This window comes from Nannospalax galili, unplaced genomic scaffold, assembly GCF_000622305.1.
Source record: "Nannospalax galili isolate Female #2095 unplaced genomic scaffold, S.galili_v1.0 scaffold341, whole genome shotgun sequence".
NCBI classification, from domain to species: domain Eukaryota; kingdom Metazoa; phylum Chordata; class Mammalia; order Rodentia; family Spalacidae; genus Nannospalax; species Nannospalax galili.
In genome coordinates, this window is record NW_008346082.1 from 1,557,942 (window position 1) to 1,576,309 (window position 18,368).

The 18,368-nt window shown below is 47.5% G+C and overlaps 1 protein-coding gene across 7 annotated transcripts in view; it reads left to right on the forward strand.

The window, feature by feature from the left end:
- Window positions 1-17,967, forward strand: part of Fam219a (family with sequence similarity 219 member A) — a 65,244-nt gene extending 47,277 nt beyond the window's left edge. For 2 of the 7 annotated variants that reach the window (XM_029568011.1, XM_008842446.2), the window contains exons 2-6: window positions 10,931-11,030; window positions 13,633-13,735; window positions 13,945-14,025; window positions 14,621-14,675; window positions 15,193-17,967. In XM_029568011.1, coding sequence (XP_029423871.1) covers window positions 10,931-11,030; window positions 13,633-13,735; window positions 13,945-14,025; window positions 14,621-14,675; window positions 15,193-15,348 — 495 coding nt within the window. In that variant the 3' untranslated portion in view covers window positions 15,349-17,967. Of the gene's footprint in view, window positions 1-10,930; window positions 11,031-13,632; window positions 13,736-13,944; window positions 14,026-14,620; window positions 14,676-15,189 lie in introns of all 7 variants that reach the window. The other 5 variants (XM_008842444.2, XM_029568010.1, XM_029568012.1 and 2 more) reach the window with 3 other exon arrangements.
- The last annotated feature ends 401 nt before the right edge of the window (window positions 17,968-18,368 follow it).

The window sequence follows — 18,368 nt, forward strand, 5'->3', positions numbered from 1 at the left end:
CTGCCAGCATGTAGTCCAGAACTGAACAGAGAGTGGACAGCATGTTGACCTTATTTGAGTTAGCTATTCTGCTAGCAAAAAAAACTCAGGAGAGTGGGAAGATTTAGACCAATAAGAAGAGCTTCCCTGGGCAAGGCAGGATTCTCTGCCCTCTCTCCCAAATCCAGGATACACAAACCTTCAGCTTTTCTGTCCTTCCCTTCTTTGTAAGAGCCCTTTGTAAGTTCCTTTTATTTCACTAATTGCCATCCAGATCTTCCCCAGACTCCTTATCCTATGAAAAGTCTTTGTCCTGTCCTATAAGTGAGATCCCTAACAACCTTCATATATCCCAAAAGGAGAGAAGTCCCGGCTGGTTGCCTAGCTCTGGAGACAGGGAAATGGGGAACAAAAGCAGGAGCTGCCCAACTGTGGGACCAAGGGAAAGATCAATGTGTGGAGATGTAACTTCAGGTCATACTGGAGTTCTCATGATGGTATATGGTCATAAATGGAGGAAGTTCCTTAAAGGCTGAATGAATGGAATTTTCAAGGAAGTAGGAGTTGTTTAACTAATGCTAGGCACTACTGAATAGTGTCAGATAAGAGGTAGGGTTTCTTCCCAGCTGTAGGAACTAGGTGAAGTTAGGGTGCATTTATTAGCTCTTCCTCCTAAATATATCTTAACATTCTTAGTTTGACCCACTGCCAAGGCTTGTTTGGGAGGAGAGGTGCAGACCTGAACAAAAATGCCAAAATCACAGGTAGTTTTTGAGCTGCTCTCTGGACAAACTGTGACAAGAACAGAACTGGCAATTGATGCCCTGTCTTGCTATACCTGCCTATCAGAGGGTGGCCTGAATCTGAGGTCTCCCCTGATTTTCTATTTTCTTCTTTTAAAAAATATTTTATTAGCCGGGTGTGGTGGCACACACCTGTAGTCCGAGCACTTGGGAGGCAGAGGTAGGTGGATCTCTGTGAGTTCAAGGCCAGCCTAGTCTACATAGTGAGTTCCAGGACAGCTGGGGCTATGGGGAGACCCTGTCTCAAAAAGACCAAAAAAATGTATTTGTTATTTTATTTTGTGTGTGTGTATTGCTTGCATGTATGTAAGTGCAACCTGTGTCGTGCAAAACCTGTTGTGGTCAGAAGAGGGCGTCGGGTCCCCTGGAACTGGAGTTTCAAACAGTTGTTAGTTACCATGTGGGTGCTGGGAATTGAACCCAGGTTCTTTGGAAGAACAGGAAATTTAACCACTGAGCCATCTCTCCAGCCCGATTTTCTGTTTTCTTATCTGCATTGTGTTTCCTGACTCTTGCTTCCTGATTTCACCCAGGGAGAAGACATGATTAGATTCCAGAGGCAGCCATTTAGCATTCTCCAACTCAGAACTTCCTTCCTCAATTTCCTCTAAAACTGGAGAACAATTAGCAAGTGCTCTGGGAACAAAGGTTAGATAATGTTGCTCTGTATACCTTGCTTATCCATACTTCACTAAAATCTATTTCAGTTTCCATCTTCCTGAGAATTGGTCCTTGGAAGTGAGGACAGGCTCTGTCTTCTCCTGTGAGGATACTAAAATTGAATACTTCCTCTACCTGAATCAACCATGCTCAATTCACAAAACATAGGCAGGTCTGATCAGCACCACGGAGAGCACCTTTCAACACTGTGACTGAATTGCCATTGGTGAAAGATGGCAATACCAGCCAGTATGATCTTCCACTCTGACTAGCCTTCAAGTGTCCCTCTCCTCTCCAACTCCTCAGTACTCCCTTCCTTTGCCTGACAAGGCCTCTGGAATGAATTTCCTTAACTTTCCACTGACTTTTCTGCCTCCAAATTACTTAAATCTCTTGCATTCTTACCTTCTTGTCCTTTCAGTAAAAAGTTTCCTTCCTCTCATCCAGGGTTCTGATTCTGTCCACTCTAGACCCCTCAAAGACTATGCTCTGTCAAATATCTCCTTTTATACCTAGTCTCTTTTCCTTTAGTATAGGACAGTGGCCATATGTCCCCCAGCTCTGAAGAAATCCTACAACTTTCGGGTTCCCTCTGGTTGTCACCCATTCTTGTTTCTTCCTTTTTCAGTGCAAGTCCTTAAAAAACAACTTCTCTTCACTGCCTTGACTTCCCTCCTAAACCCCCTGTAGCCCGAGCTCTGTTCCTACCCTTCAAGTAAAACTGTTCAGAGGCCACCTATAACTTCCTTATTACTTTTAACTTCATTTTTTTCATCTATTCATTTTATTGTGTACATAGTATTTTGCCTGCATGTACGTGAGCGCATCCACGCATACAGTGCCCACAGAGGCCAGAAGAGCATGTCAGATACCCAGGAACTAGACTTATGGATGGTTGTTAACCACCATGTGGGTGCTTGGAACTGAACCTGGGTCTTCTACAAGAGCAGCCAGTGCTTTTAACTGCTGAGCCATCTCTCCAGCCCCCAACTTCCTTATTTATAAATTTTATCTTTATCTTATGGACCCAGGTGTTCTGTTTGGCACTTGATTTATTCCACCTTGAAACTCTGACTTCCTTATTCTGTTCTGATATCTCATTCTACTGCACCTACCAGTCTCTTCTTCTCTTTCCAGACTGGATGTTCCTCAGGGCTTCATCCTTGATTCTTATCTTTTCCACTCTGCCCCTTCTCTCTACAAAGGGTTATCTTCTCCCTTCTCATGACCAGCTCACACCTTTTTCCCAGATTCTCAAATCTTAAATCCTACTGACTAATGATATCCTCTGTTTTCTAAAAGACACTTCTGAACTCAACATACCTCCAAATGAACTAATCTGGTCACACACGCACACACACACACACACACACACACCTGCAGTATAGCTGTGTCTTCTGCATTTTCTGAGAAACTGATATTTCTTTCCTAGTTACTACAGAGAGGAAACTGAAGTGTATAGATTCTTCCTCATACACTTTGTCCCCAGGATACACATCTGTCTGTCTGTCGTCTACCTCTGCTTGGCTTAGGTTCCTGATGTACCTTCCTGGTGCTGTTTCTAACTTACCTTTACCTCATTCCCTTCCCATCTGTCTTCCACATGGATACTTGTGGGTCCTTCATTTCATATGTTCATGTTACTCTTATGCTTAAAGTTTAATTGTCTCCTCATCATCTGAGGAAAAAAATTGAAATTGAGGTCCATCTTCCACTGTGATCTGAGCCCAACAACTTCATTTCCTGCCTTCTAGGCTTCAACTATAGCAAAATGCTGACTGTTCCTTGGATTAAAGGCATGTGCCACCAAGCCCAGCTGAGCCTTTGTAAATGTTCTTTAAATGTCCTTCCTCCTGCCTCTTAAACTGTCCAAGCTGATATTTTGAGATTATTTCCATTTTTCCTTTTGTATTGTTCCCTGTAGTTTTTATGGCTCATTTGATAATTATTGGGAGTTCCTTGAAGATGGGCCTATTTTCTGTTTATCTCTATGAGAACTAGACAAGTGTTAGATAAATATAGCATGGTGGAGAGAGGCAAGAAAGGACACAGAAGCTGGATGTGGTGATGTACACCTTTAATTCCAACATTCAGGAATCAGAGGCGGGAGGATCTCTGTGAGATCGAGGGCAACCTTGTCTTCATAGTGAGTTCCAGGCTAGCTGGGGCTACAGGGAGACCCTGTCTCAGAACACCAAAAAAAGAAAGAAAGAGAGAGAGAAAGAAAGAAAGAAAGAAGGAAGGAAGGAAGGAAGGAAGGAAGGAAGGAAGGAAGGAAACAGAATGCTTCCACATATAAGCCACCCCTTGACCTATGTGATACCAAAGCTGCAGCTGTGGGCTGCAGAACACTCATAGAGCATACTGTCCATTTTGATATAATCCTCACAAATAACTTTATAGTTAATGCAGATATAGTGCTCAGCAGTTACTATAGTAAGCACTAAATCCTCATAATCTTTGGCATAAGTATTAATATTCATTCCAATTTATAGATAAGGAAACCAAATCACACACCTAGTAAATGGGAGATCTTGGATCTGAGCCCAGGAACTCAGGCTTCAGTCTTGTTCTATGCATCTGGCAAATGGGAGGGCAAGCTGGGCACATGTATGCTACAGCATGCCTGTCGGGGTCAGAAGATAGCTTTCAAAAGTCAGTCCTTTCCTTCCATTGTAAGTTCCAAGAATTAGGTTGTCAGAATTGTGTAGCAAGCAATTTTGCCCACTGAGCCATCTTGCTGGCCCTATAGTCTGTGCTTCTAACTCTAATCCTCTTCATAATAATCCTGGCAAGGATGGTGGAATTGGGTGGGTTGTCTTCATCAGATAGCCCCTTAGCCCTGAAAGTAAGGCCATACCACCCAAGCCATATGGCTTTTCCCAGTGGAGGAGAGGTATAGCTTGAATCTTTGGGAGGTTGTCACAATGTCTGCTAGGTACTTGTGAGAATCAGAGGCTCATAGCTCTGCCTAGGAACTATAAAATTTTACAAGTCTTTTTTGTTTCCCAACCAGAGTCCTGGCAGAATAGACTGTAAAGTCCTGATTGTAGTTCAGGAAACCGTTTCCTCCTGTTACTTCTCCAGACCTTTCCCTATTACAGCCCATGGGCCTTACAGACTGATTTCATTCCTTTGGTCCCCCTTTTAGCTCACTCAAGTCTATCCTGCTCATCCACATGTCTCTCAGGTCCCAGGCTACCTTTGTATCTGCTGTACTACCCCAGCTACAACAAGAAGGCCAGCCAGATAAAGACCATCATGAGTTAGTACAGTCCTGGGGCAGGGAGACAAGGGAGAGGTTAACACAGGCTGATTGCCTGGGCCCACAAGAACAGAGCAGTCTCCCGGAGGGCCTGTTTCTAGGTCCAAGTCCCAGTCATGCTGTCTTTTCTTATCACCTTCTTTACATGGTCTGAAAGGTCACTGAATCCATCCTTTCCTCTCAGGGGCCATATTTCCTTATTTTATTTTTTTATTAATGTATATGCATATCTGTGTCTGTGTGTTTGTGGAGGCCAGAAGACATCTGATCCCCTGGAGCTGGAGTTACAGGTGGCTGTGAGCTGCCTGATGTGGGTGGTGGGAACTGGTTCAGGTCCTCTTGGAAGAGCAGCAAGCACATTTAACCACTGAGTCATCTCTCCAGCCCCAGCTTTCATTATTTTTAAATAGAAATAATTGATGTGGGCTGGGGAGATAGCTCAGTGGGTAAAGTGCTTACTGAGCAAGCATAAGGACCTGAGTTTGGATCCCTAGCACCCATTTAGAAGTTGGACATGGCAACATGCACCTGTAACCCCAGTGCTGGTGGGAGAGTAGTGGGCACAGACAAGCAGATTTCTGGTGCTTGCTAACTAGTCAGCTCAGCCTAATTGGAGAGCTCTAGGTTCAATGAAAGACCCCAAATAAAGTGGCGAGCAATAGAATCAGACATTCAGCATGGATCTCTGGTCTCTATGCATATGCATGGGCAAGTACACTCCCTTACACACACACACACACACACACACACACACACACATATACAGGGGGATGGGGGAAGGGTGATACGTTCATTGTTAAAGCTGGTTATAAGTACTCAGGATCTCACTATAATTGGGTTTTTTGTTTGTTTGTTTGTTTGTTTGTTTGGTCTTTTTGAGACAGGGTCTCCCTGTAGCTCTAGCTGTCCTGGAACTCACTATGTAGACCAGGCTGGCCTTGAACTCACAGAGATCCGCCTGCCTCTGCCTCCCGAGTGCTGTGATTAAAGGCTATAATTGTTTTCTTTACTTTCCATAAAATATATTAAAGGCTAGATTGGAACTGGAGAGATGGCTCAGCAGTTAAGAGCACTGGCTACTCTTGCAGAGCACCCAGGTTTGAGTCCCAGCACCCATATGGCAGCTAGCAACTGTTCATGACTCCAGTTCCAGAAGAATCTGACTCCCTCTTCTGACCTCCACAGGCATTGCATGACACAGGTGCATCTACCTACATGCAAACAATATTCATTCACATAAAATAAAAAATTATAAAATATTTTTAAAAGACTAGATTGAGGGGCTGGAGAGATAGCTCAGCAGTTAAGAGCACTGACTGCTCTTGCCGAGGACCCGAGTTCAATTCCCAGCACCCACATGGCAGCTACAAACCATCCTTAACTCCAGTTCCACGGGTATCTGAAGCCCTCTTCTGACCTCTGTGGCATTACACGACACGGGTGCACTCACATACATGCAAGCAATACACTCATACACATAAAATAAACCCTAATTTTAAGACTTTTTTTTTTTGTCTTTTTGAGACAGGGTCTCCTTGTAGCACCAGCTGTCCTAGAACTCATTATGTAGACCAGGCTGGCCTCGAACTCACAAAGATCCACCTGCCTCTGCCTCCCAAATGCTGGGATTAAAGGCATGCGCTGCCATGCCCGGCAGTAAATATTTTTTAAAAGACTAGATTGAATTTTATCAATGGATTTTTTAAATTATTATTTTTATTTTATGTATATGAGCACATTGCCTGCATGTATGTAAGTGTGCCCTTGTCATGCAATGCCTGAGGAGGTCAGAAGAAGGCACCAGATCCCCTAGAACTGGAGCTATGGACGGTTGTTAGCCACCATATGGGTGCTGGGAATTAAACCCTCTGCAAGAACAGCCAGTGCTCTTAATCGCTGAGCCATCTCTCCAGTCTGAGCGTTGTTTTGTTTGGTTTTGGTAAAGAAATAAAGCCATTTTTCTAACTAAAATCTTACAAAATGACTGATAGGTGAAATGAAGGTGCATCACCTTGGTTGAAGCAAAGTCAGACCCCCATACTACTCTCTCACACACACACGTCCCACTTACACTCAGCCCCACCCAAGCCACAGGGTTGAGGGAATACAGTTGAAAGAAAATTACTGGACCAGACTAACTCTAAGGATTCTTCTGGCACTTTTACTCTCCTCTAGCTATGTTGGTTTTGTGCTGGCCATTAGCTTATGTATCCCATCCTAGCAATAGTGTACCTTGGTTTTGTGCTGGCCATTAGCCTGTGTATCCCGTCCTAATAATAGTGTGCCCAGGCTGTGACTCATCTCCACAGTCTTTGGAGGATTTGTTCGAATGGTTGTAGAAACGGGTTGCTGTTAGGGATGCATTTCAATGCTTGTCTCTGCTGTGTTTATTAATAATCTTGTTAATCCCCACTCTAGTTCCCGGATATAGCTAACACTGGTCGGAAGTCCTTGGGGGGCATTTTAAATTCTCCCTGATTCTTGGAGCCAGACGCTTCCTTCTGCCTGAGTCCTGGTACTTCTGTTCATGAATATTTTACATTTAATCTCCCCAATTATACCTCCATGTGATGGTTATGGCGCATTGGCTACATTTCTCAGGAAAGACATACAGAAAGCCCAAGGTAGTGCAGCAGTGCAGCTCCAGACACCTTTGTAGTTGTGCCACTTGGATGGCCTTCTACCATGGACAGTGATGAAGGAGCCACTGAGTAGGGGCTTGGCATGGAGCCTCTCAGCCTAGGGCTTTGATCCTCTGATTTCACTCATAATCAGGTACCTCCAGGAACTTCCTTTGAGGGCCATAGCAGAGGGGTCACTGTGATCAGAGTTGCTCAACAGCTTCCCAACCCTCATCCCAGGCCTGTGCTTCCTGTGCATTCTGCCTCCAGTGTTGTCAAGACCTCCAACTTCAAAGAAACCTATGAACTCACAGGCACTGAGATCCTTCTCAGTTAACTCCAAGTGCCTAATGGTTTGTGTGTTTTAAAATCAGCCTCTAGCCAGGTGTAGTTTCGTACTCCTTTGATCCCAGCACTCAGGCAGCAGAGGCAGGTGGATCTCTGTGAGTTTGAGGCCAGCCTGGTCTACATATTGAATTCCAGGCCAACTGGGGCTACAGGGAGTCCCTGTCTCAAAAAGACCAAAAAAAAAATATGTATATATCATTCCAGACTTCAGGGGACATCAAGGTCCCTCAAGGAGAGAATGGAGGCCTGATGGTGGGACCCTGCCAAGGGGACCCTGCCATAGACAAGAAAACTGCAAAGGGACAATTAGATGATGGTCAGAGGCAAAGATGAGCCATGGGAGTATAGTATCCTGGAGAAAGCCATTTCCAAATGGATGTGACATGTGTCACAGGTAGTGAACGCTGCAGAAAGAGGAAAGGAATGTGACGGAGATGCCTGGAAATTTACCAGGGCTTCACTGGCAAGGTCCTAGCGCATGTTTACAGCACTTTCCATTTGAAAGCCTTTCTGACTGCCTGGGGGGTGCGCTCACCCTGTGGCCTAAGAGGAATGCAGGAGTCCAGCCATCAGGGCTCTTCCTCCCTTGTAAGTAGCAACTGAGAAGACATTTGGGCCTCAGAGAAGCATATAAGAGCCACTGCAGGCCAGCGTCCCCAAGGTGCAGCCTGAAAGGAGTCTCCCAAGGAGCTCTGTTGAGCCCAGGAGAATGAAGAATTGAGAGGGTCTGCAGCATTGGAATTTGCTTAAGATGCAGGGAGACACTGCTGCACCCTACCTTTCCCTGCAGAGCGTGTGTCACCCTTCCCTCTAAGCCATGGATAAGGGGTGGGGATTGAGACAGAGAAGTAGGCCCAGGTTCTGCCCTCAGAGACCTGTGAGCCACTGTGGCAACACAACCCATCCAAGAACACAGGCAGCATCTGGACTTCCCTCCCAAACACCTAAGACTTCCCCCTTTTTCCTTAGTGACAAGCACATGTTTATGTCTCTTGACACATTATTTTGATTTTGTGTCTGTTTGTGTGTGATGCATGTGTATGTGTGCACACATTTGTGTGAGTATAGGTGCACATGTGCCATGGTGCACAAGTGAAGGTCGGAGAACAACCTCAGTGTCAGTCTTTGTCTTGCACCTTATTTAAGGCAGAGTCTCTTTGTTGTTCACAGGCCATCTGACCCATAAAGTTCCATGATTCTCCTGTCTCTGCCTCCCATCTTGCTGTAGGAACTCTAGGATTATAGGTACACATGAGCCCAGTTTTACATGAGTCCTGGGAATTCAAACTTGGGTCCTCACACTTGCCCAGCAAGCACTTTAACCACTGAGCCATCTTACTAGATCCTACTTCCTCATTTTGTATAGGTCACCAGCAGCTACACAGATCCCTGGGCCTGACACTGGGCCCAGTCCTGGAATATTCTACCTGCCCAATCTTCAAAGACAGAACAAGCACATGGTATGAAGTCCTCATACCTTAGGCTGATCATTCTGTAGTCCCTGGTTAAAATGAAAATTTGAAGGATAGCATACTTGTATTGAGTTGGTCATCCAAAGCCAGGCATGGTAACACACACCTTTAATCCCAGCACTTAGGAGGCAGAGGCAGGCAGATCTCTGTGATTTCAAGGCCAGCCTGGTCTACATAGTGAGTTCCAGGTCATCTGGGGCTACAGGGAGACCCTGTCTCAAAAAAAGGGAGTTGGTCATCCTTGGGGGCTGGAGAGATGGCTCAGCAGTTAAGAACACTGGCTGTTCTTGCAGAAGACCCAGGTTCGAATCCCAGTACCCACATGGCAGCTAACAACCATCTGTAACTCCAGTTCCAGATGATCTGACACCCTCTTCTGTCCTCCCCAGGCATTGTACAACATGGATTCACAAAATACATGCATACACATAAAAGTTTTTTAAATTAAGCAAAAAAAAATTTTTAAAGAGTTGGTCATACTAAGAATCAAGCTCATCACCCTCCACCTCCAAAATCTGACAATTATGAAAACATATTGAGGATTAGAGAGATTGCTCAGTGCTTAAGAATACTTACTGCCCTTGCAGAGGACGTGGGCTCCATCAGGGGACTGACAAGTGCCTGTAATTCCAGCTCCAGGGAATCTGATGCCCTCTGGCCCCATGGGCCATGCACAAGGTGTACATAAACTCACTCAGGCACGCACACACACATGTACATAATAAATAGCATCTATGTATGTTCCAGGAAAAGAATTACAACAAAACTCATATGTTACCTATAACAGTGAAATGATTGTAGAACAGTAGCATCTAACATGTATTTTGTTTACCATATGCAAGTACTGCTTAAAGTGATGAAAAATCTTTATTCTGCCCCTCAAAAAAGAAGTTGAGAATGGTCATCATCTTCTCAGAATGTAAATGGCTGCAGCCTCTTCCACCCAAGACAGGGGTGGGCCAGGGCTCTGGATCTCGTGCAGAGGGGGTTCTTTTGGAGAGTCAGCAAGGCTAGCTAAGGACTTTAGGCAGTACAGGGTTCACCCCAGAGGTAGAGGCTAATGAGGGGTCTGGCAAAGGAGATTGAAGAGATTGCACCCCAAGAATGTGTGCTTCCCTACCTCCCTTGTTATCAGTAGCAGCAAGTGCTTTGCTCTCGGGTGACACAAAACTAAGCAGTCACCTACTAATTTGTCATATTTATCTTCTCACCTACCATACCCAGCCAGCCTCACAGGTTCTCCCAGAAGACACTCCTCAGGGCTCATCTGAGAACTTCAGAACTCTTCATTAGACTTTTTTGTCAGTGGCTGGAGATTTGTAATCTTGCCTGGCTTGACTAGTAGGTTCTCTGGACCATGCAAAGGGACCTGTCTAGCACTGGGAACTAGAAGGAGAAGGCCTGTCTCAGTGAGCATTTGCTCTGATCTTATCCACACTTAAGTTCAAAGGGACTTAGAGCTTTTCTGAACACACAGACAGACAAGCCTGAGGAACAAGGTAGCTAGTATAAGAATTTGAAGAGCGGTCCTGTGGGCTTACAGGAGTTTTATCAGCTATTTGTAAGAGCCTAGATCACACAGGACTCTGGTTGGATGTGAGTGGGACATAGATCTTTGGCTCTTCTACTGAATCTGCCCCTCTCTCCCTGGATGCCTGGCCTGCTCCTGGAGGCAAATGGTCCCAGAACCTCTGAGGGCAGATGAGGAGGCTTGCTTCGGGGCTTAGGGCAACCCCTGGGATCACTTGCTAACAACTCTGTCCCTCTTTTTTCTCTCTATAGGACCCAGCCGCCGCCTCTATCTCAGATGGAGACTGTGATGCCCGGGAGGGTGAGTCAGTAGCCATGAATTACAAACCATCCCCGCTCCAAGTGAAGTTGGGTGAGTGTGTCTGGGTGGTGAGAGAGATGTGGGGAGTGAACAAGGTGCTCTTGGGCTGGGTTTTCAGCTAGGTGCCACAAGTAAAGTAACTCAGGCTAGATGATTCCAACACTGAAGTCACCAAGACATTGGCACTACTGGGCACTTTATCTCCTATAAGACAAAGAGGGCAGTTACAGCTCTCTGAAGAATCTTGAAACTAACTCTAAGAGAGATCTCAGAGGCCAAGAAAGGCTCCAAGTATTCCAGGGGATGCCTGCAGGATGGAACCTCAAGAGAGGACTTGGAAGTGCTAGTGTGTTAGCCAGGAGAAAGCTGCCTCTGAAAGATGGGATAGCAGTTGCTATGTCTGAGGAACAGAAAGAGATGAGGATTCCAAAGCCCAGAAGCCAAACCCATCTTCCTAGTCCAACCTCAAGATCTCAGGGCCTAGATGACTTCTCTTTGAGAAGGTTACCCTTTACTTTGTGAATCCCAGAACCTCCCCTAACTTTCCAGGTAGCTCATCATCTTTCTCTTGGGGGTGTACTTCATGTCCTCTCTGATGTCCACTTACTACCCAGCTGGTTGCCTTGAAGTCATCTGACTCCCACAGCTCCTTCAGCTGCATTCTTGCCTCTCTCTGCTGAACACTGCTTCTTTCCTTTCATGGACCAAAATCTCACTGAACCAATAGATAATAAACTTCCACAAAAATTTGGTTTCCTGAAGAAAAATTATAACATGCACACACAGGGAAGAGATACAATCAAATACAGGCCATCCTGTCCTTAGAACTCCTGTCATCCCCGCCATCTTTCTCTTCCGGCTCTAGCTGCCCACCAGAACTGGGCCCTTCCTCGGTTAGGACTGAACCCCTTCCCATGTCTTGGAAAAGCTCTCCCTCCATAGCTGTCAGAATTCCTTTACACAGAGCCATGTTCTTTTAGTCAAATTGTTTAAAGCCTTGCTTCTCTCCTCCTAGACCACATGCAGAGAGCCCCTCAGGTTGATTTTTTAAAAAGGAGAGTAATTCTTTCAATGGGATTGTTCATCTTCCTAGGACATTCAACTCAAAGTACAGCCAGTTTTGTTGTTTGTTGTTTTAATACAATAAACTCATTTTAAGCACATGTAAGTTCTCTACTCTCTCCATCTCATTATCTTCCGTTGAGGTAGATAATCCGAGTCTTTGCAGTTTTATTTTGGACTTTAGCACAAGTGTATCCCACTATACACATTGTGAAGCTTATTCCCTTCCCCCTACATTATGTCTCCAAGTTCCTACAGAAAACACCTTCATTCTTTTAAATGGTTGCATAGTAGTCTGTAGTTTAGGCCTCCTCAGTTTATTATTTGCATTTTTTTCACGATTTCAAACAAACAGCATGCTTCTAAAATAACCGTTTTATTTCCTTCACCATTACATTACCATGAAAGCTCATGAAAATTCACAACTTGTCTGACTTGCTCTGAAGATGATCATTACGGGAACTTTAAGGCAAATTGCACCCCCTAGAGGCTTGATGTGGTAACGACAGCTGATGCCTGCTGGAAAGAGGCTGGAAAAAGCTGGAGTCAGATGAGTCTAGGCAAAGAAAGGATCAGAGAGTAGAGAAGAGAGCTTCAAAGGCATGGAGATCAGAGGACATTTTGAGTAAGTCCCAGTAGCCATGACGACCCTTCCGATCCATACACTCTGCCTTTTTTATGAGACAATTTTCTCCCAGTGTTTCTTTCATAGAACAGATACTTTTCCTAGATCTGGGCTTTACTTGACATGAATCAAAAAGAGTAGTTGAGCCTCCTCCCTGTTCAGGCAGCACTGGTAGTAACTTATGTACTAAGCAGTGAATCACCAGATGTCTATCTGGATGAGCATGGTAGGCTCTGGACCCTTGGAGAGCTCCAAGATAGGCAGGGGTCAGGTGGATCACTTAGGTAACAAATGAGTTCCTCCAACCTCCTGCCCTCTGCCTTACCCATGACCCCTTTCTACCTCTCCCACTCTGCAACCATCAGCGATTTCTTTTTTTTCATCTGCATTAATCCCAAATGCCTCAGTCTGACATTCAAGGTCTTTGTGCTCTGAGTTTGTAACCACTTGAGACATAGTTGATGACTCTATTGTTTGTTGAGTGAATATGTAACTGAATAAATGGCTTCTTTCCCATCCTCAACTCTTTCCCTCTTCACCCCTCCATTCCATTCACACCCACAGTTATGTTCATTTTAAATTCATTTTTGTGCACTGTCCCTCCTTCCTAGAGTGTCCTCCTCTCTCCAGTGTACAGCACCACCCAAAGGAAGGTCCCACTGACTACTTCAACCTTCTGTGTTCATCTCTTCCTCTCTAGCCTTTGCTTGACTGACTGCCCCACATGGAAACTGTGGTTTCCATAAAGCAAGGGTCAACCTCCTCCTTTTGTCCCCCATTATCTGTCTCAAGTTGTTCAGGGCCAAATGCATTCCATTGAACAGGAGGTGCTTGGAGTCCCATGGGATCCCTGCCTCATAAAGAAGTAAAAGGGTTCACAAGAAAGGCCCAGCCCATGCTGCCCCAAGCAGCAAAGCATGAAGGCTCTGGGACAGGACACAGCTTCTTTCCCATGTTCTCCTGCAGAGAAGCAGCGGGAGCTGGCCCGAAAGGGTTCCCTGAAGAATGGCAGCATGGGTAGCCCTGTCAACCAGCAGCCCAAGAAGAACAATGTCATGGCCCGGACGAGGTAGATGTTCTCTCTGCCCCACCAGGACCCCACCAGCCAGCATCTATCACTGTTGGTCCCCAGCCTCCCCCTTCCCTCCTTCTTCAGGGGGACCCAAGGGGAGGACAGAGGGAGGGAGGAAGGAAAATATTGGGGCAGGACCCAGTCCAGTCCTCTGCCAGGTTTGTATGCTCCAGTTGGCATTCCAACTCCCCAAATTCTTCATTCAGGCTGGTCGTCCCTAATAAAGGCTACTCCTCGCTTGACCAGAGCCCAGATGAGAAACCACTAGTGGCTCTCGACACAGACAGGTGTGTATGGGGCCTCGGGGCAGCTGGGCAAGTCATGTGAACCTGTGCAGGCTATAAGTAGGGTGTACAGGTCACACCTGGTGTGCTCCTAAAAGTGGGGTGTTCCTCAGCCAGGAGCTCTCCAAGGGTGAATTTCTCAAGGGAGTGGATTTTTTTAAAGGAAGTTAGTGGGTAGAGAGAGGAAAGGGGACCAACACAGTTTGCTGCTGTCCACACCACTCCGTAGTGGACCCTGATACCTCTAGAAATCAGGACAGGATTCCTGATGCCCACCCCCCGTCAAGGAAGAACCGTATTCCAGGGAAACACCTGGCTAACCCTAGACTTTGAGTGTTCGAACCTGGGAAAGAAGGGAAGCAGGGAGAAGGTGACAGCAATAGGTTTTTATCTAGAAGACATTCAAGAAGGCATTTCATTTGCAAGGTGGAGGTAGTGAATCTGTCTCTGCAAACTTGCATTTGCATAGCAAGCACAGATTATTTAAGTCATTCTGTTTATCTGGGTTTCTTTGAGCCGTGTGTGGCAGAGGTACAGGGAATTTTCCACTTAATTCCCCTGAATCACTTCCTCTCTGCCCTCTTTTCTCGATGGCCAGCGATGATGACTTTGACATGTCCAGATACTCCTCCTCTGGCTACTCCTCTGCTGAGGTGAGGCTCCACCCCTTGCCGCCCCAGACGTCGGGAGCTCAACTACCAAGGCTGGGGCTCACCGGAGGCGCGGAAGCAGCGCTGGGCGGAGCCCGGCGGGGCGGAGCTTCGCTTGAGGCGGGGCTTAGGCTGGGAGAGCATTGGGGAAATCGCTCGCCTTACCCCGCAGCGAGCACCTATTGAAGCAGGGTTCGCAAATAAAACAGGTGTGAAATGCAGGCGACACCTTACAGGAGAGGACCTGATTTCGGGGTGAACCCCGAAGTGAAGCAAGGGTGGAGGTGAGAAATTGACCTTGGAATGGGCAGGAGTCTGTACAGGGCCAGGCCTCAGGAAGATGTGCCCGGGAGGAAGTGAGACCGGAGCCAGGTCTGAGTTTGAAATAGACCTGGACTGAAGTGGGGTTGACAGGTCGGCTCGGGGTTGACCCGGTGCCTTGGAGTTGCGGTGGTGGCCCCAGCCCAGGGTGACTCCTTCCCGACTCGAATCTGACCTCCCTCCCCTTTGCCTACAGCAGATCAACCAAGATTTGAACATCCAGCTGCTGAAGGACGGCTACCGGTTAGACGAGATCCCCGACGACGAGGACCTAGATCTCATCCCTCCCAAGTCCGTGAACCCCACCTGCATGTGCTGCCAGGCCACGTCCTCCACCGCCTGCCACATTCAGTAGCGGGCGGGGCCGCCGCGGCGCACGGGGCGGGGCCGACTTGGCCGGTTGGACGCAGGCGGAGGCGACCCCTCCCCAGCTCGTCCACCTGCCCCCAGCCCCTCGCCCCCTACAGCCGCCAACCTCGTAACAGTCATTGCTTCCTCCTATGGTAGGACGTGTACCTCTGTGTGTTCATGGAGCCGGAGAAACCAAAACCGGGTCTCTTTCCACCCCGGGGGCTGAGGAAGGGTGGGCACTGTTCAGTTTCTTGGGGAGGACCACACCCAGGCATCCTGCCACCCCTCCCCAAAGCTGCAGTCAAAGAGGCCAACTTCCCAGTTAAAGTAGCTGGGGAAAGGGATCACAAAGCCCAGGGGCCCCAGCCAATGAAGCCGTGACTCCCCCAGCCCCCAGCCTGGCAAAGAAGGAAGGGGGTTTGGAGGAGGAAAGGCCCAAGGTAGTGGGGCAGGTCTCAACACCTCAGGGCCCACTCCACATGCCCCCTGCCAGCTCATATACCTGTTTGTGTTTTCCCCCCACCTCCAGATGGGAAGCCTGGCAAAGCTGCCCAAAGGAATATTATCCCTCCATTAGATCACTGCCTTCTTCCTCCATTTGTCGCTCCCCTGCTTCCTTTAGTTCTGGGGGTTGGGGAGGACAAGATGGGGCTTTAGAGAGAAGCTAGGGTTTAGGATGGTATGAGCTGTTCTCACTGGCTTCTAACCCATGTATGTGTCTCTCTGCCCCCATCTCGCCACCCCCAATGCTTCTGTTTATTGGTTCCAGGCTGGAAGCAAGAGATAAAGCTTGCCTCTAGTGCCCCATATTCCCACCTCACCCTAGCCCAAGGTCCAGGAGGTTGGCTTCTGGAAAGCTCTTCAAGAGCAAGCCTAATAGAACACGGTGCACTGAATGGCTGCATGCATGTGGTAGGGAGTGCTTGCAGACTGTGTGTGTGTGTGTGTGTGTGTGTGTGTGTGTGTGTGTGTGTGTGTGTGTGGCATGTGTCTACATCTCTGTGTTGGACCTGACTGTTCAGGCATTTATTCCTGAGGTCAACATGTTGTCCATGATAGAGATAGGCTAGAGATAGGCTGTGGTCTGTTTACCGCATAAGAGGCTGCTCAGCAGTGCAGTGGACTGAGGGCCCAGCATGGCAGTCTCTTCCTGTGCTCTTCAGTAATCCTTGGGCTTTTCCAGGCCTTCAGTTTCCCAACTGGAAAATAAAGAACAACTGACTTTATTCATAAGGTCCATTATTCATACCTGAAGGAATTTCTTCATAAGAACTTCTGCAGAGGGTTATGAAGAGATCTCTATCTTTGAGCGCACCTAGGGGGCTCCTTGAGGTGTCTGCATCTGTGCAGACAGGAGAAATATACATGGACCTGTTGGAAAAGAGGCGTGTGTCTGTGAGTGTGTGTGTGAAGATGTCTACTTCAGGGAGCTGCACTGTGTGACTGAGAGAATATGTATATAGCTTCTGCTATTGTTGCTGGTCTGGGGACAGGAAAGCTGAGGATGCAACTCAAGGAGGAGGTAAATTCAGCTCTCCCCTGGCTAGACAGTATAAACCTGCCCCTGTGTGACAAAAACTGAAAGTACAGAGAGCTCAGACAGCTAGGCCCATGCCCCACCAGCCTCCTCCCACAGGGCCAAAGTCTGAACTTCCCCAGTCCTCCATGCTGACACCTCATACATGCTGGTGTATTCACTGTCACAGATACCACTCATACTGCTCTCTGAACCCAGTCCTAGGAGGTGGGGGCTGGAAGTGGGAGTTGTGAGAGGAAGGAGTGAGGCTTCTGACTTAGGAAGGGAAGCACCTCTCCCTACACCACACCCAGAAGCTTTCTCACTCCTAAGTGTTGGAGTATAGCTTTCCACTCCCCACACCTCCAGACCTTCTTCACCTTTACCTCCTGTAGTGCAGAGATCCTAATTAATGAGAAATGCCAAAGGGAGGCAAGTCAGAGAATACATCTGCAAGGGCCCCAAGGCCCACCACGGCTCCCATCTGAGTCCCTCTCTCCCACCCTGCATAGCATCCCCACCACCTATCACCTGGGCTCCAGAGCTAGACCTCATACTACCACCCCCACCCCCTGGGCTCCTTGACTCACCCTTTTGAACATGGGTACCTCTTTTTAGACTGCTGTCTTTGCTGCTGACTTATTATGGGATTCTGGCCCATTATTCAATGTGTGTGGCCCTGAGAGCCAGGAAAACCTCCCTCCCTACAGGACATACTAGTTCATTAGCAAGCAAGGGCTTCAGACTGAGGCAGTACATACACAGTGGGTAGAGATAGGAAGCTGGCAGCCAGCAGCTTCTGTGCCCAAGGAGAGTGCAAGGTTCCCCCCTTCCCTGTCTAGGAGTTGAAAGGGAGGTGCCAAGGCCTTAGTGTGCCCCCTGCCCCCCTGCCCCTTGTAGATACTGCCTTAACACTCCCCCCACCCTTGGCTGTGGCTGCCACCCAGCCAGGTTTCTCCGTGCTCACTAATTTATTTTAAGAAAGGTGTGTGGAAGACATGAGCCGTGTATAATATTTTTTTTTAACATTTCCATCGCAGTATTGACCATCATCCTTGGTTGTGTATCGTGTAACACAAATAATGATATTAAAAGCATCAAACAAACCAGACTCAGCTCCCTACCTGGGGTGTGGGCCAGGGGCAGGTGGATGGGGGAGAGGAGAAAATTTGACTGCCTGGGTGCACAGTGTCCCTCTATCTCCACTTATTACCAGCTGTGTGATCCTGAGTGAGTGAGCCTCAGAACCCCTGCCTCTCTCCAACAGTGAGAAGTCTGGCCTAGAAGGTCCCAGAAGCCCTCCGAACTCTGGGAAATTTGATATTTTGAGGGGTTCAAGGCAGGAAGGGACTGGAATAGGGAGAGAATTAGGTCTCCTCAATTCCGAGGGGATGGGGCTGAGCCAGGTGATATCATAATGGGCAGTGCCCATCCTGGCAAGGAAGCTGGGTGGGGTAGGAGCAGGAAGGCTGCAGGGAAGGGACATTGAGAGATCCTCCACAGGGGGG